The sequence below is a fragment of the Ostreococcus tauri genome, assembly GCF_000214015.3.
Source record: "Ostreococcus tauri WGS project CAID00000000 data, contig chromosome 02, whole genome shotgun sequence".
Classification (NCBI taxonomy): Eukaryota; Viridiplantae; Chlorophyta; class Mamiellophyceae; order Mamiellales; family Bathycoccaceae; genus Ostreococcus; species Ostreococcus tauri.
The window spans coordinates 138,217-161,638 of record NC_014427.2 but is presented as its reverse complement, the minus strand read 5'-3'; the positions used below and the strand labels follow the sequence as shown (position 1 = coordinate 161,638).

Here is a 23,422-nt window from a genome sequence, read left to right as displayed (position 1 = left end):
ACGGAGAGCAATGCGATGCACTCGCGAATGTACCGACTGAACACGTCATCGAACGAGGAACGGGTGATATTGTTGACTGTGACGGAGCTCCCGCAATCGGCATTCCGCCGACAAAGCACTGCCGGGAAGGTCATCAGCGAGGAGTGCATCGCAATCTCGTTCCCATCATCTCAGAAATGCGCAAAACAGGTGCAACGCCCGCGGCCATACTAACGGAATTACACAGCGCGTGGATCAACGGCGGTTTACATGATAAGATTACTGGCAAGGGGGATCTCCCGAGTCAGAAACAGTTGAAGGTGCGCCCGCTCTAAAAATGAGCTGTGTGAGACTGACAATCATGTACCCCTTTTACAGAACTTCTTCCATCGCAAGGAAGCTGCAGGTGGAGATTTGACAGTTGAAGAGGTACAAAGATACCTGCAGCAACACGCCATTCCCAGCACAGCGGACGCGTTCCACGCGCTCCGCCCAGGTACCACTTTTGCACTTCCATTTGACGCAACCATGCTCACTCCAGGTGAACTACAGCGCGCACAAAAGGTACATAGTGCCGAGTTTGGTACTGTCGCGAAAGAGATAGATGCCATTCACGATAAACTCGTCATCATGAGCAGCAAAGAGATGATAGTTGATGCTCTCGCATGTATCGACGCTTGGGAAAACTGCCTACCACTGGGTGGTGATGGCATCTGGAGCGTGCTGAACAAACACCAGTCAATGTTGTGCTCAATAGGGTCGCGATCGAACTATTGGGATACAGAGAGCCGTGATCTCAGACAAGAGTTTCGAGTTTTCGCCTTTGGTTGGTACGCGGCTGAGTGCGCTATCATTCCCATTGCCATTTGCGCATCGGTGCGGCACGTTGTACAGCAACTCTTCAAAAAACAATTCCCACCTGTGAAAGTATGGAACTCGGATGATCACGTCGCATACGCGGCGACGCGAAAAGTATTGTTCAACGTCGATGGCGTCGCGTTCTGTCCATGCCCGGTCCACATCGTGCGGCGGATCACGGAACAGAAAATTGGAAGCGAAGACCACTATGAAGAACTTGCGATGCAGTGCACCCTGATGAAGCATGCTGGCTCACATGCGCAATTTGAACACATCAGACTGGCTTCGATAGACATTTGGGCGCGAAAGAACGTGGAGGAGTGCATTCATGCGCTCGAACTACTTGAAAGCAAGCCATTCCACGCCACGCAATCTGGTTTGCCCGGTCATGTCTCAGACAATCAACCCATTGAAAGTTTGCAGAAAGTGATTCGTGAGTTCGTCGGAAGGAAGCAACACAATCCACGATCATTCTTCTACAACGTATTAGGGCGATTGATGGAACATATATCGCGACGTTTAATTGTGATGTCGGACCAGCGGCCTGTTTTCACTGTCGCCACTATGACCGGGTATGAAGCTTCTATGCAACTGCATGCTCTTCAAGCGCCGTTGACCGACTACACAGAGTGGCGAAAAGTCGCTTTCCGCGTGCCGCAAACAGACGACGAGACGTACATTCTTCCCGCTTTGAGCATCGTTGAATCACGACGCGATGGTCGGCGTTCCGCGCGTATGTACCAGGTGAAGGTGCAGCTTGTTGAAGAAGGTCCTGCCATGAATTATTACAATACGCTGGTGGGCGTACCAGCGCCCCATTCGTACGACAGCACAAACGAGATAAAGGCAGCGATTGGCGCGTATAACATGATTAAAAAAGTCACAGACCAGGATGTGGCTGGTTTACCGCGGGCGATAGCCACTCACATGCTACAGAACAAGTGGATGTGTAACTGTTTGGAGTTCATGCGAAGAGTACAATGTGGTCACACCTTGTACGGCAGATTTGCCGACCATCCAGATTCGCCGAGGTGGCATGCAGAAACACTTCTAAGGCAGCGCTGGTGTAAGGCAAAAAGCCTGCGTAAAAAGGATTTGCCTGGTCTGCGTCCCAAAGCACGTGAGGATGAAAATGTAGAGTTAGGCAAGTATGAAAACATCGATCGACTCAGGCCCAAACGTCGGAACACGAAGGGAGTGATCACTCCCGCGCCGCGAAAAGACTCATCCAAGTTAGTTCGCTCGCCGTTATCGCCCGATTACATTAATCGCACGGTGACGAGGTCTGCACAAGGTTTGCCCACCCCTTCAAAAAGTAACTCACTTCAAGAGTTGGCTGGAATCGTGGCCATGTCCAATCGCGGACAAGGTGATATCACGTCAGCATTGGAGAGCTGGGCACGCAAGATTAAGCTACAGAGCGGAATACATGGCGGCATCGACGAGTTCTGCGAGGAAATACTGAGAAATGGACAATGGCAATTTCATCCATGGTACTTGGCACATTTCTTCAATCTGGGGGACGAGAATGAATTACCACGAATCTTTCGTCAGCCGTCAGGCGACGCATTGCAATACAAGGCTGCAGACTGCAGAACCAGGAGAAGATTCATCGAACAATACACGGACTCGCACACTTGTCCGAAATTGACGAATGCGAATATGTATGAAATCTGTTCTGATTCAACTTGGTTGGCAAACTATCACGTCAACCCAATTTTGGACTGCATACAATTCGATTTGCGTGCAATGGGGAGACGATGCTCGATTGTAGGACCTATTTTACGTGAGTCGGAGCTAATGACGACCGGCCGTGTAGCTGTCGAGCAAGACTATCGTAACGCCCTGTCGATGACATCTCATGGGAGGAATGCAAGGTGGTATGAAAGTGATGATATTTTTTTCGTGTGGCAAAATGGGGCTAGATGCCATTGGTTCGCGTATCATTTCAAGTACGAGCGCGGCTCATGGACCTCACGCAGGTACGACTCTATGCAGGTACTCAGAAGCCACAAGTTCAATGCACAGCACGTTCCACTTCCACCCGATGACAAGGAGGAAGTGGAAAAGCTCGGACAGCTCTTGACGTTTGCCGTTCGCGAATGGCACAGAACGCAACCTGAAAACGATGAAGCTGCATCGAAGCACAAGGCGCTGGAAGCAAAAGTACGTTTCGACTCGAAGACATGGCCACCTCAGCAGGTCGACGGGTCGTCCTGTGGAGTACTTACAGTTTACAACATCACCTTAGCTGCCATGGGTATTGCCATTTCACCGAAACTGTACGTGACGCATTGTGGGGAGCAGCACTTACGAAATAAGCTCGTACACGCTTTGCGCGATATAAAAAATGTCGACTCGCGTTATTGGTACGCGAACGTGAAGGATCCATTACACGTGTACTATGATGAACTTGAATTGGACACATCTATTTGGTGCTTAAGCGGCTAGTTGTCCTATCACATTCTGAACTTCCATATGTGCTTCTACTTAGCGCGCCGCTTTGTCAATATGACATTCACGACACGTTCTCCTGTGACGCGAAAAACGTGAGTAACTCGCTATGGTCTTCGCCGACGCCAACCGGATGTACACCTTTTTAGGCTCACATTCCAGACAACCCCGTTTTACCCGCTTTTACCCCACTTATTCCTTGAGTCATAACTCGTCAATCGACTTCCGTGATCGGGCAGGAGGCAGAGCTGCGCGCAGAAACTACTATGCCGTCGTCGTGCTGGTGCACTGATCGATGCGAAACTTTGTTGAATGGTGCATGGCATTGTTTTACGCCTACAGACCTAATTTCAGAGCAATGCGCTACGCCGTGTCGACACGGCGTGCGTTTTTATGAACAGTCTCATTTACACTAAGATAAACGTAGGTCTCTTTAAAAACGTAGGGAAAATGAGACTCACCCGTGTGTGTGTATGATTGCAAAAAGTGTGTGTGATTGGTGTGTGATTCAGGTGTGTGGTTGGCCGTGATCATGACTCATCGAGCAGTGACTCCACACAGCGTGAATAAACCCGATCTTTGACGACCGAGTGCACCGTCGACACGCGCTGCGCGCCGCTGGAAATCGGGGAATGATGTTAAAAACGCACGTTGAACGGCATCGTCGCGTAAACTGTGCGTGAGCAAGTCACGCGCGACCGTATGCTCAACGGGTGACGCACGTTTGGAAAATCGGGAAATAAGGCGTGTGTCACCTATCACTAAAGTGCCCAGGTCTAACATATCCGTGACTATGAGATATATACAATCGCGGCCGCGATGCGATGTAACGCTAACCTGCGAACACTTTCGAGTCGTTGCAGCGTTCGTCCCACCGAACAGCCCCGCGTGCACGGCGTGTTCAAGCTCCTGGATACATCGATATACCGCCGACGACATAACGCAACTGTTTTAGTTGAATCGCACGGCGCATCAAGCTAGAAATCGCACGGTGAACATGGAGCGCGAGTTCGTGAATTTTTTTCAAAAATTTGAAATCCCAGGAAACAGGGAGAGCTCAACCTACGCAGAAAAGCTACAGCATGACGAGTGTAGATTAGTGGTGAACTTGGACCATGTACGAATGTTTCGACCATCGTTGGCGCAGAGTATTTTGAATGACCCAGGTACAGCACTGAGCGCCATGAAGACAGCTGTGGAATCTCTTTCAGCCAAATTAACGAGTGCCGTTCATCTCAGCGTATCAGGAAACTTTGGAAGTTATGAACTTTCGCCGAGACAGCTGCTTTCAAGATATATCAATAAGATGGTAAAAATTCACGGCATCGTGACGAAGTGTTCTGCTGTGAACCCAAAAGTTCAAACTCTTGTTCAGTACTGTCCTAGTACAGGAAAACTTTCCAATGGTCAGACGTATCGTGATGTGACCACACTCACTGGTAACATTACTGGTAGCAGCTATCCGATCAGAGACCAAAGTGGAAACGCATTAGAAATTGAATATGGACTCGGTACATACATAGATCATCAACGTATATGTGTTCAAGAACTACCAGAAAAGGCGCCTGCTGGCCAACTACCAAGATCAATAGATGTCATTCTGGAGGATGATTTAGTCGATGCATGCAAACCAGGTGACCGAGTCAGTGTGGTTGGAATCTATAAAATTGTTCCAGTTCAACAAAGTAGCACTTGCGTGTTTCACACGGTTTTGGTAGCAAATCACTGTGAGAAACTACTCAAGGAAGCCTCTATAGTTCCAAACCTGAATGAAGTTGAAGATATGAAAAAAATGGCTCATTCGATCGAGGCAAACCAACTTCTAAAGTTACTTGGTCGCTCTTTGGCTCCATCCATCTGCGGACACGAACACATCAAGCAAGCATTGATACTCCTACTTGTTGGCGGTAATGAGAAGAACTTAGAAAATGGCGCGCACATACGAGGTGATATTAATTGCCTGCTCGTTGGCGATCCCTCGGTCGCCAAATCTCAGCTATTGAGAAGTGTCATGGGTGTTGCACCGTTCGCGATCAGCACAACTGGTCGTGGATCATCTGGTGTTGGGTTGACAGCGGCTGTGACAAGCGATGCAGAAACAGGAGAACGTAAATTAGAGGCAGGTGCAATGGTTCTTGCGGATCGCGGTGTCGTTTGTATCGATGAATTTGACAAAATGAACGATATCGATAGAGTTGCGATACACGAAGTCATGGAACAGCAGACAGTCACAATTTCGAAGGCTGGCATACAGGCATCCTTAAATGCAAGGTGCAGTGTTGTTGCTGCGGCAAATCCGTTGTATGGAAGTTATGATCACGCTCAAAGTCTTTCAAGGAATATAAATTTACCAGACTCACTTTTGTCACGATTTGACTTGCTTTTTATTATCCACGACACTTCAGATGCCTCTGTGGATCGCACGGTCTCCTCACATGTTCTTCAGCTCCACGCACAGTACTCAAGTATATTGAATGCACAAAGCAACCGGATTGGTGCCGAGTTGAGGACGCCAATCGAAACACGCAATACAGAACGATGGAGTTTTTGCAGCGCCCGCACCGATCCTGAAGGAGGTACTCTCTCGAAGGGAGACCTGCAGAAGTATTTGAGCTTTGCAAAAGACAGGCCTTGGGTGCAGCAACTGACAACTGAGGCTGAACTATGTATCGCAGAGCAATACGCCATTTGGAGATTAGCGAAGGTTGGAAAAAGCAAACAGGCCGCAAGCTCTGTCCCAATTACCGCGCGTACACTTGAGACGATGATCCGTTTAGCCAGTGCACACGCAAAGCTGAGACTATCGAGAAGTATTGACAAAATGGATGCACTCGAGGCTATACGCTTGCTGAAATATACTGTAGACGCGAGCGACGGAGCTTCAGTCTCGTTGGGTTCAGACTCGTTTGGCGAAACGTCTCAGGAAGGAGACAGTACCCTCTTCAAGAAAGGCTTCAGCGTACTCCGTGCACATCGGAATGCCATACCATTGGACGAACTGACAAGAAGCGCAACGACGTGGTCACCGAATCTGAACGCTGAAGCAGTCATGCGCATGCTAGAAGATATGCAAAACTCGAACGAGATACTTGTTCATGAAGGCACGGTGCACATTATTTAGTTGTAGATGCAACATTTCTCAGTGTGTCAAGTTGTCGACTTGGACTTTGGTATAAGCTTGCGTTGTTTTGATGCGTTCTTCTTTCTTTTTCGTTCAAGATTTTTCTCTAGCGCGCCATTTTTCTTCAGCTGTTCATACTTCTTGATAAGTTTTAGAATTTTGACGTCCACTGTGAGGGGATTTTAGCCATGTAAACTTCGTTTGTTCGTCGCAACGCACTCGACTTCATGTGATATTTACGTTTGCCGGAGCTCGCTGAAGCTTGACCCATTCTTTATGGCGTACACGGCGTACAAAATAAGTAGCACACAGGTCGTGTACGGACGGCGCACAAACCCCGATGAGGCGTGGGATCGCCATCGCGCTTCTTACTTGCTGCTTGATCCCCTCGAGTTGTAACGTTGTAACTCAAGTAAAAAACGCGAAAAAAATGACCCCCTAGCGAATCGACGAGTCGCGAATTGTCTCATCTCTTTTTACATGGAGGTTATTAGTACTCCATATCAAAAATAGCCTAACAAATGAATCGCTAGGCCGTCACTACGTGAAGGTTGACTCCTGGTTTTTGAGCCTCAAACTTAAAGTGTAGTGCTTGGTATTGACAAGGGGATAAATGTAAGCTTAAGGTCCCGTGGTGATCGCGTCGTAGCGCGTTCTGTGCGTAAAGATCTGTCGTTTCATTAAAAGTCTAAGCTAGTTGTCTCGAACTCTAGAGTCTACATGTAATGAGTTATGACTCGTCACATACTCAGGACTTGGGAAGGCTATATAACCGTATTTATAAAAAATCGAGCTCCAAATAGTTGTTCACACACATTTTATCGTGCACGTACGCGCATCCATGGGCCAAGAGGATGGGCGCCGCGTCCGGTAATTTGCGTCGAAATCACGCATCGCATGTCGTTGAGTCATGAAGTCATGACCCATCGGGCAACACACTCCACACAGTGTGAATGAACCCGATTTTTGAGATCTTTGACGACCGAGTGCGCCATCGACACGCGCTGCGCGCCACTGGAAATCGGGGAATGATGTTAAAAACACACGTCGAACGTCATCGTCACGTGAACTGCGCGTGAGCAAGTCACGCGCGACCGAATGGGCAAAAGCTAGGTTGGGTAAATCACGATCTATGGGTCGTGCTAGTGATTTGAATCACGATGTCGTGATTCAGATCGTGATGTAAAGGCAAACGCGCGTCGCGCGAGCAGGACAAGATCAGATCAAGCGGCGTCTGTGCATGCGCGCCGCGGGCTGGTCAAATAGGCTTGGAAGGTACCGGAATAAGGGTCAAGGTCGACCTCTGGAACCGAGCATTTTGGCAAGGACAGCCGCCTATCGATCACTCGAAGAGCGCCGCTGCCTGCTTGAAAGGTTGAATCACGACGTGACAGTCGTGATCGTGATTCAAATCACGAAGTTTCGGGTCGTGATTCAGATCGTGATCGTGATTTTACCCAACCTAGGGCAAAAGTGCACGCACATCCGGAAAATCGGGAAATAATGCGTGTGTATGTAACCTATCACTAAAGTGCCTACTAACGTTAATAGGTTACGATAAGGCCGACTAAGGCCGAGGGAGAGATAGATTGTGAAACGATAATTTTAACTTTGTCCCGTTAATTCTGCCCGGATACCGCTTAATTATCGCAACGGGGGAGATGGGTGAAATTTGTGATGAAAATTTGTGATGAACGTGCAGGAGTTACGTGTTTGTGTTGACAGGACGAAAACTATTTGCTCTCGATGATCGGAATTCTATTTGGTATTGCTTCGTACCGAATTCCTTTCTTCAATTCAAAAGCGCTCACCAAAGCGAATGAAAGTGGACGCCGTTCCACTGTTACAATCCACACACCACTCAGCGCGGACTGGGCCTAACTTGACTCCAGCACCGTGAGTTCTCCCCTTACCAGCACGTCGGTAGAATTCCGTAGGACTGCCGGACAATGTTGAGCTGGATGATAAATCAGAACATCGTTCCCAGAAGATGAAGCCATGTGATAACGTAATAGGTATCGGAATGCGAAGCTCAACTGCCGTCTCAAGGAACGAGCGTGCAGCACCAAGCTCGCCCACAGTGTAACCTCTACAAGAATGAGGGCCACCTAAAGTGAAAGCGTCATACGCCGCACAGTTCCCAAGAATATGGCCAGCGCGAGTGTGCAAGACAACGACTGGGGGAGGTTGAGAGCTTTTCTGGTTCTCTGGTAAAACTTTGAGGAAACGTGTCAATTCTAGCTTTGACCGGTTGAAAATCGGACCGTTCAGCCAGAAAGGCACTGACTGATCAACTTGTAAAATATCCCGGGCGCCAACTTGCGTACCATTCACGAATTTGGTAGTATCGCGCATCGCGTTTCCTTGAAGAAAAATCACACGATCCGTACCAGTGTCAGAAAGAGTCGTGCGGGGACCATCGAGAGATAGTGAGCCATTTGAGAGTTGCTTCGCTCCAAAGACACAGACAGCACCAGAATCATCGCGCGTAGTGACTTCTTCTAATACAGCACCGAGGGAACACTTGGATTGCCTCGTGAAGTTTTGACAGATGCCCGCCTTGATACCTGCTCTATCGACCCAGACACCGGGAACCTCTTGCATGAGAGGACCACCGGTGAAAACTGGTGAAAGTTTTCGTGAGTTGAAAGCAGCTGCTTTGAAAGACGTCCTATCCACATCTGTGTCACCCTTGCAATATGGATGATTGTACTCAAGTTTGAAACCGAGATCTTCTTGAGGTTGGAGAAAATTGGCCGTCGAAATGGATCCAAATAGCTGACGTCCCCATCGATCCAAATTTCTGTGCTCAAAGAAAACTGATCCACCTGGCCGAGCTGAAACGAGGTCAGGCCTACCATTTTCGCCTGGTGCGATGCTCCATTCCAGTTCAGTCTCTGCCGTTTTCGTCGGTCTTTCTCGTAGCAGAATATCGACTTGAACCTTAGATGGATCGCGCTCATCAGGTTTCGGAACAACTTGAACGTTGTCAAACAGCTGTAAAAGGAAGATATCGCGAAGAGCAGTCTTGGCATCCTCCACGTTATATAAGTTGCCCACTTGAAAATTGTGCTCGCGCTGAATAACGCGCGGATGTGTGACGCCTTTGTTTCCTGGGACAGGTTGAAGATTCTCGTCCACAAACACAGACTGGACGCGTGTGATTTCTCCCTCAATAACATGCGCAACAACTTCCCCATTTTCCATTCCATCAAAGTGTGATATGGTCCCGAAGGTCAAACCTTTACTTGTGTAGTAACCTTCTACGATGTTTTTTGCTGTCGCCAACACACGGACAGTGCAGTTCTGACTTTTGCGCGCAGCTTTCAATACCTCTTGTTCTATTTCTTTTGGCAGCACAGTCGATCCAGCGACCCTGAAAGATTGCACCTGAGGCCAGATTTTCTCCCTGAAAACAAACTCAACTGCATAACCATCATGTTTTGGAGTGACGTTCGCGTCAACATTTGCAAACAGCCCCGTGTTAAGGAGTTGCTCGAGGTCGTCGGAAAGATCTTTTTTGGAGAGCTCTGCTCCCTTGCGGGCATTGAGGCCCTGAAAAAGCTCAGACTGCGAGAATTAAGTGAGTAACCATAAAAAACAAATGAAAAGTGAACGTACCTTCGTCGGGATACCAGGTCCAGTCGGAAGGTTTGTGGCAAGCACCGATTCACAGATGAAGTTATCTTTGTTCCGGGGTTGCTTCGAGCCGCGGGGCTGTTTACCTCGACCAACATCTATATCTTCGTCCTCATCGTCCTCATCGTCCTCGTCGTTTTCATCATCGTATTCCTCGTCTTCATCCATCGTAGCGCGGTCTAATTCTTCTTCATCGGCGTTGCCGCGACCTTCCAGTCCTTCGGTATCTCCGTCCTTCAGCATCTGACTATATTCAGAGAATACAGGCAGCGCAGTCAGAAGAAAGAGATAATTGCCCTCTGACTCTTCCCCACCACTGCCTCCGTTGCCACCCCCACCGTGGCCACCACCGTTGCTGTCACCGGTATCGTCACCATTACCACGACCGTTCTGGCCACCTTCGTACGAAATCTCAACGTCTCCTACGTCAGAGGCGCTGACCTTAGTCAACTTGGGCTGGCCTGAGGTATGTTCTCGAGCCAGGGTTATTCCGAGACTGAAGGCGCGTCCATGACCAGAGTGCCCGGCTGGGCGCGACCCGCGGGTATCGCGAAACTGATGGGAATATTTCTTTCTAGTCGCTCGCGAGAGCACCGGTTGCTTGATTCCACGACGGGGACCGCGTGCGGTGGGTTGCCCTAGATCAACGCGGACCCACGTAGCGACGGAAATCACCGTGTTCATTGCCACACTACCCGTCAGTCTGTTGTGCACCGTATGGGATTTGTCTATGATTTGGTCTAACCGAATTACTATCGCAGCGTTGCGACCAATGGAGTTCTGTGTGCCGTTTCTGTCGGCCTGGCTTCAGCTAACCGACGGTCTTGGTACGCCAGGAACTGACTGGAGTGAACCGCGTACTGCAAACGCAGAAACGCGAAACTAACGATGTTGACTAATCTGTGTCATGTTTGTGCACTCCATAATCCGTCAAGACATATATGGGTAAACAGTTTGATGGGGGTACTCCCATTGAGGCTGAAAGGGAGATTGCTAAAATTCTATAATTTTGGGGCCATTTTTTAGCTTGCTTGAAAAAGTGAAAGGGAGATTGCTAAAATAAGAACAGAAGACTATCGGCGCTCGACGATGGACGCGCGCGAGAAACGGCGCGCTCGCTCGCTTGATGGAAGCCGCGGACCATGCGCGTCTAGCGACGTCCAGGGTTTGGCGTGGAACATCGCGGTGTGCACGACGTGATGGGTTGAAGTTCATATGATTAAACAGTGTGCATGCGCGCGGTTGGTTGGCCTAGGCATTTAAGACTGACCCCACAGCTTTTTTGAGGCGGGTTAGGGTTTAGTTAGGGTTTAGTGTCGGCGATGTCCGCGAGTGCGGACAGAGGCACGTGGTCGTGCACATCGTCTCCCGTCGCGTCGGACTGCGATTCGAATGCGTCCGGCGCTTCGGCGCGCTCCGCACTCGGCGTTTGCATGGCGACGAATGCCGGTTCGGCTCGCGGTCCTAGCAATCTCTTCTTCACCCGCTATTTTCTAAAATTGACTCGTCGCGACGTTGAGTCAATTTTACTATCATTCTCCATATTTAGAGCCCTTTGAAGATAGGAAAGAGCCGAGCCTTTCCATCACAAAAAAGCCGTGGGGTCAGTCTTAAATGCCTAGGCCAACCACCCGCGTACATGCATACTGTTTAATCATATGAACTTCAACCCACCACGTCGTGCACACCGCGATGTTCTACGCCAAACTCTGGACGTCGTTAGACGCGCATGGTCCGCGGCTTCCATCAAGCGAGCGAGCGCGCCGTTTCTCGCGCGCGTCCATCGTCGAGCGCCGATAGTCTTCTGTTCTTATTTTAGCAATCTCTTTTTCACTTTTTCAAGCAAGCTAAAAGATGGCCCCAAAATTATAGAATTTTAGCAATCTCTTTTTCAGCCTTAGTACTGTACCAACGTTAGACTAACGTCGTTATAGGTTAAAATTAAATATGCGACTTCGGTCTCCTTAAAGGAAGATTCTTGTAACTTTTCCGAATTTCGTTTTTTGTGCCTTCTAAAAGTTGTGTGCGAAGCTTCCTTTTAGGGGCTATCGAACGCACTTGCGTTTCCTCGATTCGGTGCTGTACTCGCAAAGTTATGCTCGTTCGGGTGACGCGGTTGGACTCTTGGCTATATTCAATCCTCCGTTAACGACGACGGCGCGGCACTTAGCGACGCGCGCGGCGCTCAGGAATGGGTTAACGCGGTGTGCGCGATGGTAGACCTACGCGTGCGTCCAGATCAAGCGTCGGATGGCGATTCTGACGACGACGGTGACGACGACGGGTGCGGTTGTTCGCGAGAGATTTCACGTTTCGCGCGCGATTCTCGTTGCCCTTGGTTCCGATCGTTCGTCCGCGAGTGCGTCGCGACGCGGCGGTTTTACGATCTGAAGACTGACGAACGTTGAGTTCACGTAGTCTCGCTGCGCTTGCGCTCGTGGGGCTCGCTGGGAATGACATCCAACGGCCACGAGTCGCAACGGGAACCGGGAAGGGAGCTCGTGGCGCAGAAGAGAAAAAGTAGACGTCGACGCAGTGAATTGCGTCGCTTAAGCGCTTCGAGGAAGTTTTACGTGACGAAAAACGCTGGGTTGGCGAGGATAGATCCCAACTATTGGTCTCTCGACAAGGTGGCGAAGAACTTCAAGTTGAAGTCGCCGAACCCGGTAGTCGTTCTGAGCAAGCATCTCAAGGCGCGCGGTGTGAATTCGCGCCCAGTGGCAAATGGTGGCCAAGATAACCCCTTGCGGCCGATTTTACACGAGATTTTGACATCACACACAAAGCTGATGATGCTGGTGACTGATTTCGTGAAAGACAACGCGGTCAAGATCAGATGGACCGACGTTGCATTCCTTCCCAGTGGCGTCACGAGCGACGCCGCGATGGCGAGAGCCGAACTCGGGGTCAACAACGCCAAACGCGCGGTCGAGGATGCTGAAAGGAAGCGGCAAAACAAAAAACGCAAGGAGGAAGACCTCTTGTGTCAAGCGATTCAAGATGCGCCCGCAATATTGGCGCGAATCGAGTCTCTCAACGATCTGCGCGCGTGTACTCGAGCGCAGCTCATCACGCTCCATCGCAGCGTTTTGAGACTTCATCCAAGGTGGCAGCTGAAAAAAGCTGACCTGATCGCCGCCCTGACGCTGGAAATATCAAAAGAGATTGAAAGTAGGAATCAGCACGCGGAGCCTCACGCTGAACTGCCCGGCGTACCGGTGCCAGCGCCCATCAACGCATCTGACGCAGAAATGCTCAAAATCACCCACATCGAGCCGATGACGGAGACTCAAACGTCACTCGAGCCGATGCCGATGGGTGGGAAAGATGGAGTGTAATACTAGTGTTGTAATCATTCTTTGATTCTTTGAAATCGGCGAAGCGTCGGCGAGTTGTGAGAATCCTCCCTGAAGGAGACCTCCCCATACATTTTCAAACGATTCGGATCCGCGGGCTGGGAGTCGCGTCATCGACGTCCGTTCGTCCCCAAACTCGGCGTGTCACGAGTTCGCTAGCTTTCGCGTCGCCTCGTAAAAAAACGCGCGGATCGCGCGACGAGCGACGCCGTGACGCGGCGCGGAGACACGCTTAAAGGAGGATCGGTCGCATATTTAATTTTAACCTACCGGTATAGGGCGATTACGAACGTTCTTACGTTCTTAATTTTCGATTTACGAACGTTTGCGCGACGGCGACCGACCGCCGTCAAACTCAGCGCGCGCCGCGCCGTGTAGGGACCGCGATGTGAATCACCGAGTGGTCTCCACAGTGCGACCGCTCGAGCGTCGACGGCGCGCGCGAGATTCGCGGTAAGTCGCGGAAACGACGGAAGAAGTTCGCGCGTTCGAGAACTCCGCGTCAGGCGATCGAGCAAGCTGTCGTGCGGGGCAGCGTGACCTTCGTCTTGACGTATCTCCAGGTGGCATCGTGAATGCATCTTTAGTGACCGATGCAGTTGAATTGCGCAGCATCTTCACCCCACCTGCCTCGACGCCGCACGAACGTTGTGAACAGTGACGACACCAATCACTGCCGATCTCGCCGTCTGAAAGCGTCTACAGCGTTCTCCGTCGTCCAAAAACTACCTTTTCCCATATATTTTTGAAAAAAAATTCTGCGGCTCAGAAATTGCTCGATTTTTCCGAAATTTGCCGCGCGCCGCGCGTCGTCGAACCGCTACCGCGAGCGTTGAAACGAGAGGTTTGAACCAACGGCACATTAATGCTCACAACGCGCCCTCGAGTGACCGCTCGGACGGCGCCGGCGCGCGGGTCCAGAAAATCAGCTCTCTGCGAATCCATATCCCTTTTTGGGGGGGGGCTAATTCCGGTTCCTGACTCGTCAAAGTATACGTTGTTCACGTCACCGGCATCAAAGGCAATGTCTTTACGTCGTATGGTAGTGAAATAATTTCAGTGAAATTTAGGGGCGGGGGACTTGCGCAAGACACCCCGAAACTGCCGAAATTTGCATTGCACTTGCATCTTGCAGGTGCAAGATGCCCCCATTTCCAGGGTAGGTAGGAAGACGCCATTTGTCCGAACATTATAATTATACTGTTTACCCATATGATCACCCTTAAACCCTAAACTAAACCCTAATCCATACGATAATTTGACGCAACCGCCCCTGAATCGCGTGTTTGGAGCCCGTTAAAAACACCCGCGTGTGCGAGCGCCCACCCCTAATCTCTTGCGCAAGACGCCCCAAAACACCTGCAATTTGCACCTGCAATTTTGCTCTTGCATCTTGCAGGTAAAAAACCCCCACCCCTAGTGAAATTGAGACCCACCCAAGACGGTTGGCGAAAGTTGGAACATACGTGCACTTCACAACACTCACACCTACCAGCCCGTGCACCCCGAAGTGACTCTTTCCTGCTCAACTACCAGCTTGAATTCTTTAAGCTGGCAGGCATTTCGGGCGGGCAGACGCGTCAGTTGACAAATGGAAAATTGAAGTCAATTGGCTTACCGTCGGCGACATGCAGTACGAGCGTGTGCGCAATTGGACTGTGGGGACTGAAACGGTGACAGCTTTGAGAGTGGCTGGCGATGGTAAACGGTGAGTCTGTGTGAATCAGCGCCTTATGTAGGATGACAATTACAATAGAGTTCTTGTTGGCAAGGCGGACGGTACTTGTGGAGTTTGGGACTTATCGATCGGGGAGTATCTGGGATGCTTTCGAGTCCACAACAAAGCGATTACGGACTGCAGTTGGTCTCACGACGACACATTTATTATAACGGCCTCAGATGATGCTCTAATCATACTTTGGGAAGCGTCTCTACAGAAGTGCACAAAAATACTCAAAGGTCATTGCTCTTCTGTGATCTGCTGCTGTACGAACGGATCCAACTCGCTGATAGCGAGCGGTTCTTTTGATGAAACTGTGCGACTTTGGAGTGCGTTGTCTGGGGAGTGCACTGCAGTCATTCCTGCTCACGCCGATCCAGTCACAAGTGTCAATTTTGCCAAGGATGATACTCTTCTGTTTAGTACTAGCATTGATGGAAGTTGTCGTATTTGGGATGTCAATACTTGTGGTTGCTTGTACACAATTTCTTTAAATAGCTATAAACATCTCACTAACGTCCTATTCTCTTCAAGACTCACTTCAGTCTTACTTGGTACGCACGATGGGCTGTTGTGTCGTGTTCGTCTTCGAGATGGCACAATCGCGCCTATCCTGTCCGGAATTCGAGCGACAGAAATCTTGCATGTGTCTCAACTTGAACCTGACTGTGATACTTTAGTCGTTGGAACTAAAAAAGATCAGTTCGTTGCTTGGAGGCTCCGCGATCTCTACCGAGATACTTCGGAGGAAAACGTGTGTGAAATCAAATTTATGATGAAAAGCGATCAATGCGCACGCGGACCCCGCCTTTTTGACTGCACTAATGATGGTTGCATGGTAGTAGTGTGTGAACGTCACGAAATTAGTGTGTATCAAGTGAGTCATGATATCGCGTTCTAGCAGACAGGTGGCTCAACTTCGTATTCAAAACTTGCTTCAGACAATTTTATGTATGTCGTCGCGGCTATAAAAGGAACACCTATTCAAGAATCGCAAAAGAGCTGAAAGATACTACTGATCCAGTTTTCTCTTTTTCTCCTTCTTCTCCTTCTTTTCTTTTCTATCCTTCATCGGTGCGGACTTATCCGATTTCTTGGGAACTTCAGAAGGTGACACGCTCGACTTGATCCCGGTACCTTCGGCTGAGAGTCTTTTACTCTGTGAATTTGGCCCAAGTCCCCAGCGTCTTGGATACGTGTCTCTTTCCATAACCACGCGTTTCACTTTCGCAACGCTTCCATGATCACATGTCGCCATGACCGCAGTCGTCATCTCAGCGATACCGATCGCGATTGCTTCGCCTTTCGTGGTCATCAAAATACACTCATTACCAACTTCAATTCCAGCTTCATATCTTAGCAAACCAGGGAGCATGAGCTTGGCACCGTAGCAGATGGCATTGACAGCAGAATCTTTGATCACTATGCGTTTGTAGTTTGTAAGTAAAACTTCAAGAGGCATCACAACACGTCGAATGTACCCATCATCCTTCAAGTTGTCGGATGCCCACATAGCATCCAGAACGTCGTGCATCGTCGAGAGGTTCTTAGCCTCGGAACAGATCCCGGAACGAACTCTTCGAAGTTCCTGCATATGTCCACCAACTCCCAAAAGCAAGCCAAGGTGAACACATAAAGTACGAATGTATGTTCCTGCTTCGCACGAAACCCAGAAAACTACGAGGTTCCGTGCTTCATCGAACTCAAGAAGCTTGCTTTTATATATAGCTCGAATGCGTAACTGCCGCTTCACTGCAGAAATTAGAGGTGGACGCTGGAAAAGTGCGCCGGTGAGGGTTTCAATGCCACGTTCCACAGCACCTTTACCTCCAGCAGGTGTCGCGTGAAGTCGGCAAACGCATACGTATTCTTTACCCGCTCCTTGCTGAGACTTCACGAGACGAGTGGCTCGATCGATGCAGACAATAAGAGAACCAGTTACTTTTGGATCAAGAGTACCACTATGACCCGTCTTCTCAACTCGTAAAATTCGCTTCAACCATGCCACTACTTCGTGAGACGATGGATTTGCAGGTTTGTCCAAGTTTATCACGCCGTATCGCAGGTACTCTGCTAAGGGCCTTGTTATTGGCGAGCTCCCACAGGGGATCGGCGTGTAGTGCCCAGTTCGTACCTGGAAAACGATGTGAAGCAGAGGATGTCATAATACACTACTTTCTCACCATAAGCTTATCATAATTTTTGAGTAACAGTGGCCAAGACGAAGTGTCTAGTGGTGGCGTGACGGCTTGAGGTTCAATTTTCAACTCCTGTGGCGTATAGGTTACACGACAATTAAAGACAAAGGCGCGAGTCTCACCTCGGTGCGCGTCATGAGTTACTAAAGTCAATATTCAAATAGAGTGGTCAAACGGTCACGGACGGAACTGGAGGGAGACGAGCGAAGTGTCAGGCGTTCCGCCGCCAACTCCAGCAAAAAGTCGAAACGCGAGTTGTGACCGAGATGTAGCAGTACAGTGTCAATATGTAATTCGAGTCAAACCCCTTAACCACTCGGGCACGTCCGCCATGTGGATTACTTATAACGTTTTGTCACGCGGACGGCAGGATTCGAACCTGCGCAGGCAGTGCCTATTTGATAACTGGCGGAAATCGTTTCAGACAGTCATTGCGAGAACGACTATTTTATAGTATATATTGACCGGCCTGGGTCACGGGACGTGTATAGAGGCACTTCCCGCTTAACAGCACTTGAGACTTGCACGCGTGCACGCTACGAGAATAAATCCAGAAGTGAAGCGCGCAGCATGCTGCAGAACAGTACTAAATCTCAGGACAGGGACGAAAACTTAGAATGTAACTCGGGGAGACGTCTGTTTGTCGGAGGTTTGGCTCCAGACGTCACGGCGGCTGACCTGCGTAGACGGTTCGCGCCTTTTGGCGAGGTCCTGTGCGTAGATTTAATATTGGATAAGTGTGCGATGATGGGCGAATCTCCTTGCAGAGGTTTTGCCTTCGTGGAGCTGAGGGTGTCTGATGACGTCAAGTTAGGGAGGTGCATTTCGACACTCAACCGTTGTACGTGGCGAGGACGAGAAATGGTTGTAGCGCGTGCACAACCGTCGTATATGGAGCGTATGAGACGAGAGGGTTTACTTTTGGGAGAATGCACAACTTGACATTCCTGGCGTTAGTTCCTTCTTTCAGGTGAAAGTAAATTTTTTACACTCAAACCGAAGGCTTCGTCCAAAGAAAAAGAGATGTAGCTATTGTTACTAAAATAAGAGAGTCTTTCGGGCGACTTTCAAATGATGAGCACAATTATTGTGTGCTACAACACTTAGACTTTGGCCGAAAATCACCCTCTGCAGCAGAAATGCGTATACTTCTATTCTGTTTGTTTGAAGCTTCTTCTGCATTTACTGCTTGATTCTAGTCAACGTATTATCATGATCTAATGGCAAGACGAACAGGAAAACGTACATACCTTCGAAACAATGTGTGGTCAAAGTGTGACGTGATCACACTATATTTTTATTAGTCAAAATCCTCTGAAGCGGCGACATATAAGTCTTTCCAACACACCCCCTTAGCCTTCACTAGTCCTTGACCGTTCTCCTTCGTGCACTCTTAAAGCATCCCTTAGGCTCGGCAGAGCACGGTGAAGCCGTGCTCAGCTTTGCTTCAGTAACTGCTAATCGCTAGCTTTCACTAGCCTGTAGTCGTGCAATGTGAACGTCATACTAGTTTTCACATGCCTTTACTAGTGCTGTTGCTTCTGAAGGGTTGGATTTCATTTCGTAAGTGCGTTTTGTAACGCTATAACTCAAAATCCGTTCGCTCCAAGACACGTTCCTAGGAGGCGCAGGGCCCGCCAGGCACCCACGGCGCGTAACAATCGACTCAGAGATTAATCAGTTTCAGTCGACACGCATTCCAGCTTCACAAGATGTCGTTCAGATAATAGGTATCACGGGCGTCTCTTCGTCACGGCGAACGTATTCGCAAAAGTAAAATAGTGATGACCGTATTTTCATCGCTTTGTCAAATATTTCTCAAAAAAGGGGGTATTTTCACGGCAGTGCCCGATGAGTCATGTGTCATGATTCAACGACATGTGTCATGATTTCGACGCAAGTTACCGGATGCGGCGCCGATCCTCTTGGCCCATGGATGCGCGCACATGCATGATAAACGGTGTGTGAACAACCGTTTGGAGCTCGATTTTTGACTTTCGACTTCATTTGCGCGTCAAAGCACTCGTGCATGCACAATTTGTGACAGTTTCAAATCGCAAGCGGACACCGACCATATGACGCAATGGAAAAAAACATACATAGGCTAACTCACCTGAAAATAGCGGAAATTCGTCTAGGTTACCCCCGAAAGAGTTATAGCCTGAAATAATCCCAACGTCAAATGATAAAAAGTTGCTTCGTGGTGACATTTAGCCATATGTGATGGTGACCCGCGGAGCCATACTTGTGATAGTTTGTCAGGCTACTCAACACGCTTAGGTTCGTTCGCCCCGCTAAAGTGTGAAAACGATCCGTTGACGTCCGCTCGACACAACTTCACTTTGACACCCGTGCGGAAACACCTTTCGATATTTCGGATCATGCGTCGTAACTTGCGTGAAATCGCCTGGCGCGTTGCGCGCGAGACTAATTTCAGGCGTCGTGTAGGCGTGAAAGTGCCCGTGACGGGCGCGAACGCTGGCGCTCTCGTTGGACCCACAACTGGATCCAAAACTTCCACCATTGCGAGAAATTACTCTGCAACAAATCCAATCGCCACTGGTAAGGTAACGCAAGTGATCGGTGCAGTTGTCGACGTCCAGTTCGATGATCACCTCCCGTCGATCCTTTCTGCCCTGGAAGTTGAAGGGCACGATGTTCGGTTAGTGCTAGAAGTTGCACAGCACCTCGGGGAAAACACGGTCAGAACGATCGCCATGGATACTACGGAAGGCTTGGTCCGTGGACAGCCCGTACAAAATATGGGGAGCCCGATCCAAATTCCTGTGGGTAGAGCTACCCTTGGGCGAATTATGAACGTGATCGGAGAACCCATCGATGAATGCGGTCCCATTTCAACGACAACGTCGCTTGCGATCCATCGCGAAGCCCCTCCATTCGTCGATCAAAGTACGGAGATGCAAATGCTCGTCACTGGTATCAAAGTTGTCGACTTGCTTGCCCCTTACCAGAAGGGTGGTAAAATTGGACTGTTCGGAGGTGCAGGTGTTGGTAAGACTGTCTTCATCATGGAACTTATCAACAATATTGCCAAAGGACACGGTGGATTCTCTGTGTTTGCCGGGGTCGGGGAAAGAACTCGGGAAGGAAATGATCTTTATCACGAAATGATCGAAGGTGGAGTAATCAAACTTGGTGATCAGGCCAGTGACTCGAAGTGTACTCTTGTCTATGGTCAAATGAACGAGCCTCCTGGAGCGCGTGCGCGAGTCGGCCTCACCGGCTTGACGGTTGCTGAATATTTCCGCGATTTCGAAGGACAGGATGTGCTATTCTTCGTGGATAATATCTTCCGATTTACTCAAGCAAACTCAGAAGTATCCGCGTTGCTCGGTCGTATTCCATCTGCAGTTGGTTACCAGCCAACCCTTGCAACTGATCTTGGGGGACTCCAAGAGAGAATTACAACGACAACAAAAGGCTCTATCACGTCCGTGCAAGCCATTTACGTCCCAGCGGATGATTTGACCGACCCTGCTCCAGCCACCACTTTCGCGCACCTCGACGCGACCACTGTGTTATCTCGCTCCATCGCAGAAATAGGCATCTACCCAGCGGTAGATCCACTTGACTCAACTTCGAGAATGCTTTCACCGTTGGCACTTGGCGATGAACACTACAACACGGCTCGTGGAGTCCAAAAGATCTTGCAGGATTACAAAAATCTTCAAGACATCATCGCCATCCTCGGCATGGATGAACTCTCCGAGGACGATAAATTGACTGTGTCTAGAGCTCGCAAGGTGCAGCGATTTTTGTCTCAACCGTTTCACGTAGCCGAAGTCTTTACCGGAAGTCCGGGTAAGTACGTAGATTTGAAGGATACTATATCGGGATTCAAAGGGCTGATCAATGGCAACTACGACGACTTGCCAGAAATGGCATTTTACATGGTTGGCGACATGAATGAAGCGGTTGCCAAAGCGAATGACTTGGCCAAACAGGTTAAATAATGTAGCCAAGACACGGTATATGTTGTCGCACGACAGCGTGATAAATATATGCATTGTAACAACCAATAAGACCAGCCTTTTACTACAAAATACTTTACCTCTCCACGGCATAGTTGAATACTAGGAGGAGCTCGTCAAGACGCAGTGCACCAAGTTCTAAAATATCTAGCACATCTCGAGATACTTCCTCTTTCCGACAGTGACGTGAATCAGAAGGCTGAATCATTCGACAATGGAGCTGAAGTTGCGAAAGTAAACGGAGATGAATGTTTGTCAAAGTCTGAGTGAGTTCACGTTTGACGACCGCATCGACTACAGTGCAGTCTACGCGCCACAAGTAATTCGTTCTAGAAGGGGCATGGTCGTTCGTGCGAGCAATTTCTTGCATTTGAACGTATCCAAATTTCAATAGTTTGTAAAGAATGTCTCGTGTATCCTTTACTGGAACCATTGAAAGATCAGCCACCTGTTTCTGCTCCAACTGTGTTTGACCTAGCATCCTGTAAATGCGAAGGGCTTGAACTCCTAAGCGCGCTCTTATCACCGCCTCGACATGTTTTCGACGTGATGAGCGTCGAATGGCTCTAACACCGACTAGTTTGTCCATTTGCATGGGAATTTCGGGAGTGATGACAGTGTAAAGGCTGTCATCAAAGGTACATGGACACACTCGCCAAATTGTTGGTACTTGAGTCCCTTCAGAAATTTGGTCAGTGTGATGTAGCTGCGCATCGTGAGGCAGTATGGAATCCGACTTCACCCCAGGAGCCTGTTGTAGCAAACCAGCGTTCACGAGTTCATCAAATGCTGCCAAGAAAGCGGTGTTGTCAACCACATCGAGCTTGACTGCACCTCTATTCCTTCGTCCGTTATTCGCCACGAAAAGAATTTCGTCGCGAGACATTGCACCATGTAGTATTACGGAGAGAATAATTAAGAAATGTTGATGACTGTACTTAAATTTGGTAAAGATCAGATACCGTGGGTATCGTCGTCTACACATGGTTTGATTCAGGTCAATACTGTACGTGACTATTCTTTGTGCTCGCTGCCGATATCCAATGTGACGCGCTGTCGTACAGCCGTGCTTGAGCAAAGTATACAATATAAGCCCACATCGACGCTTTGTGAAGGATACGCTGCGCGCTATGTCGTCGAGAGTTAGGTTTTCTCGTCGAGAAACGACTTCGAAAACTTTTCGAGCAGCAAGTCCGAAGTCTTCTTCTATCAACTGCGTCGCGAAATGGACATCCTTGCGTACGCTCATACGCAGTTCACGCGATTATTATGATAATAGCCCACGATTCGCGCGCCGTCGTGCGACGCTTGACGAGTGCACACCGACGCAAGTCTCACTCTCAACCCTTCAGGGCGGGGAAGGAGGTATCAGAGAGGGGTCTGAGAGAAAGAACCAAAAAACACTAGGGGTAGGGGACTTGCGCAAGACGCCCAAAACTGCTGCAATTTTCCCTGCAATTGCATCTTGCAGGTGCAAAATGCCCCCATATTCCAGAGTAGGTAGAAAGGCGCCATTTGTCCCAACATTAGCACCTTGAACTGTTGAACACGGAAAAATTTATATATCGCCCCTTTAGAGAGTCCCTACATGACTGACGAGTCACGAACCGCCAAATACTTCATACATTGTGAATTTTAGCGTTATCATGCCATTGCGTCATACCGACTCCCGGGTGTTTCCACCTTGCGAAAATTCGTGAAAAACCTGATGTGTGGCGCACACGAGTGCATCCAGGCGTTGCGACGCAAACTTTAGATGATTAATCGCTCGCAAACAGTGACATATACTCCAAGTTACATGAATTAAGCAGTGACGCGTCGTTAGCACACTCACACGTGTGCCCACTGCATCATTTATGTCGCAGTTGCCTTCCACTGTCACCCAGAACTGTTGTATTCCAAACCCTATACAGGGTTTAGTCAGGGTTTAGTTAAACCCTAGGAAATGTTCATCGCGCCGAATACTACTCGGAATGCGTTGCGGCGACGTGTCCGCTTCAAGAAATGTCAGGCACACGTAGTCAAAACGTCGTGTGGAAGGAAGCACACGGCGGAACGTGTCTGTGGGGATCCATTGATGTTACTGTTCGCGATGCCTAAACATG

The 23,422-nt window shown here is 49.2% G+C and overlaps 11 protein-coding genes across 11 annotated transcripts in view; 7 read left to right on the top strand and 4 right to left on the bottom strand.

Annotated features, from left to right (window-relative positions):
• The window catches only part of OT_ostta02g00710 (Polyketide synthase, KR), a gene marked incomplete at both ends in the record, with an annotated part of 11,339 nt that extends 10,788 nt beyond the window's left edge, over positions 1-551 (top strand). The window contains 3 exons of the mRNA XM_022984987.1: positions 1-299; positions 358-475; positions 532-551. The exon at positions 1-299 is cut by the window's left edge and continues 10,788 nt beyond it. Coding sequence (XP_022840682.1) covers positions 1-299; positions 358-475; positions 532-551 — 437 coding nt within the window. The remainder of the gene's footprint in view (positions 300-357; positions 476-531) is intronic.
• A 58-nt stretch (positions 552-609) lies between these two features.
• On the top strand, positions 610-3,288 carry OT_ostta02g00700 (unnamed product; the record flags this gene model as incomplete). Its single annotated transcript, XM_022984986.1, has 1 exon — positions 610-3,288. One exon carries the CDS (start codon positions 610-612, stop codon positions 3,286-3,288), a length of 2,679 nt encoding a protein of 892 aa, XP_022840681.1.
• Positions 3,289-4,288: 1,000 nt separating this feature from the next.
• On the top strand, positions 4,289-6,412 carry OT_ostta02g00690 (DNA replication licensing factor Mcm3; the record flags this gene model as incomplete). Its single annotated transcript, XM_003074769.1, has 1 exon — positions 4,289-6,412. One exon carries the CDS (start codon positions 4,289-4,291, stop codon positions 6,410-6,412), a length of 2,124 nt encoding a protein of 707 aa, XP_003074817.1.
• Positions 6,413-6,438: 26 nt separating this feature from the next.
• Positions 6,439-6,683, bottom strand: OT_ostta02g00680 (Protein of unknown function DUF947; the record flags this gene model as incomplete). Its single annotated transcript, XM_003074768.2, has 2 exons — positions 6,439-6,581; positions 6,632-6,683. 2 exons carry the CDS (start codon positions 6,681-6,683, stop codon positions 6,439-6,441), a joined length of 195 nt encoding a protein of 64 aa, XP_003074816.2.
• A 1,526-nt stretch (positions 6,684-8,209) lies between these two features.
• OT_ostta02g00670 (Surface antigen variable number) lies at positions 8,210-10,735 on the bottom strand (the record flags this gene model as incomplete). The annotated part of the gene is made up of 2 exons (XM_003074765.1): positions 8,210-9,982; positions 10,034-10,735. 2 exons carry the CDS (start codon positions 10,733-10,735, stop codon positions 8,210-8,212), a joined length of 2,475 nt encoding a protein of 824 aa, XP_003074813.1.
• Positions 10,736-12,301: 1,566 nt separating this feature from the next.
• On the top strand, positions 12,302-13,389 carry OT_ostta02g00660 (unnamed product; the record flags this gene model as incomplete). The annotated part of the gene is made up of 2 exons (XM_022984985.1): positions 12,302-12,335; positions 12,470-13,389. The coding sequence occupies 2 exons, from the start codon at positions 12,302-12,304 to the stop codon at positions 13,387-13,389; spliced, it is 954 nt and encodes a 317-aa protein (XP_022840680.1).
• A 1,716-nt stretch (positions 13,390-15,105) lies between these two features.
• On the top strand, positions 15,106-16,028 carry OT_ostta02g00650 (G-protein beta WD-40 repeat; the record flags this gene model as incomplete). The annotated part of the gene is made up of 2 exons (XM_022984984.1): positions 15,106-15,115; positions 15,166-16,028. The coding sequence occupies 2 exons, from the start codon at positions 15,106-15,108 to the stop codon at positions 16,026-16,028; spliced, it is 873 nt and encodes a 290-aa protein (XP_022840679.1).
• A 111-nt stretch (positions 16,029-16,139) lies between these two features.
• OT_ostta02g00640 (Pseudouridine synthase/archaeosine transglycosylase) lies at positions 16,140-17,462 on the bottom strand (the record flags this gene model as incomplete). Its single annotated transcript, XM_022984983.1, has 3 exons — positions 16,140-17,261; positions 17,311-17,397; positions 17,448-17,462. The coding sequence occupies 3 exons, from the start codon at positions 17,460-17,462 to the stop codon at positions 16,140-16,142; spliced, it is 1,224 nt and encodes a 407-aa protein (XP_022840678.1).
• A 433-nt stretch (positions 17,463-17,895) lies between these two features.
• Positions 17,896-18,267, top strand: OT_ostta02g00630 (Nucleotide-binding, alpha-beta plait; the record flags this gene model as incomplete). Its single annotated transcript, XM_003074759.1, has 1 exon — positions 17,896-18,267. The coding sequence occupies one exon, from the start codon at positions 17,896-17,898 to the stop codon at positions 18,265-18,267; it is 372 nt and encodes a 123-aa protein (XP_003074807.1).
• A 1,439-nt stretch (positions 18,268-19,706) lies between these two features.
• On the top strand, positions 19,707-21,299 carry OT_ostta02g00610 (ATPase, F1 complex beta subunit/V1 complex,C-terminal; the record flags this gene model as incomplete). The annotated part of the gene is made up of 1 exon (XM_003074758.1): positions 19,707-21,299. The coding sequence occupies one exon, from the start codon at positions 19,707-19,709 to the stop codon at positions 21,297-21,299; it is 1,593 nt and encodes a 530-aa protein (XP_003074806.1).
• Positions 21,300-21,393: 94 nt separating this feature from the next.
• Positions 21,394-22,566, bottom strand: OT_ostta02g00600 (RNA polymerase III subunit RPC82-related,helix-turn-helix; the record flags this gene model as incomplete). The annotated part of the gene is made up of 1 exon (XM_003074757.1): positions 21,394-22,566. One exon carries the CDS (start codon positions 22,564-22,566, stop codon positions 21,394-21,396), a length of 1,173 nt encoding a protein of 390 aa, XP_003074805.1.
• Positions 22,567-23,422: the final 856 nt, after the last annotated feature.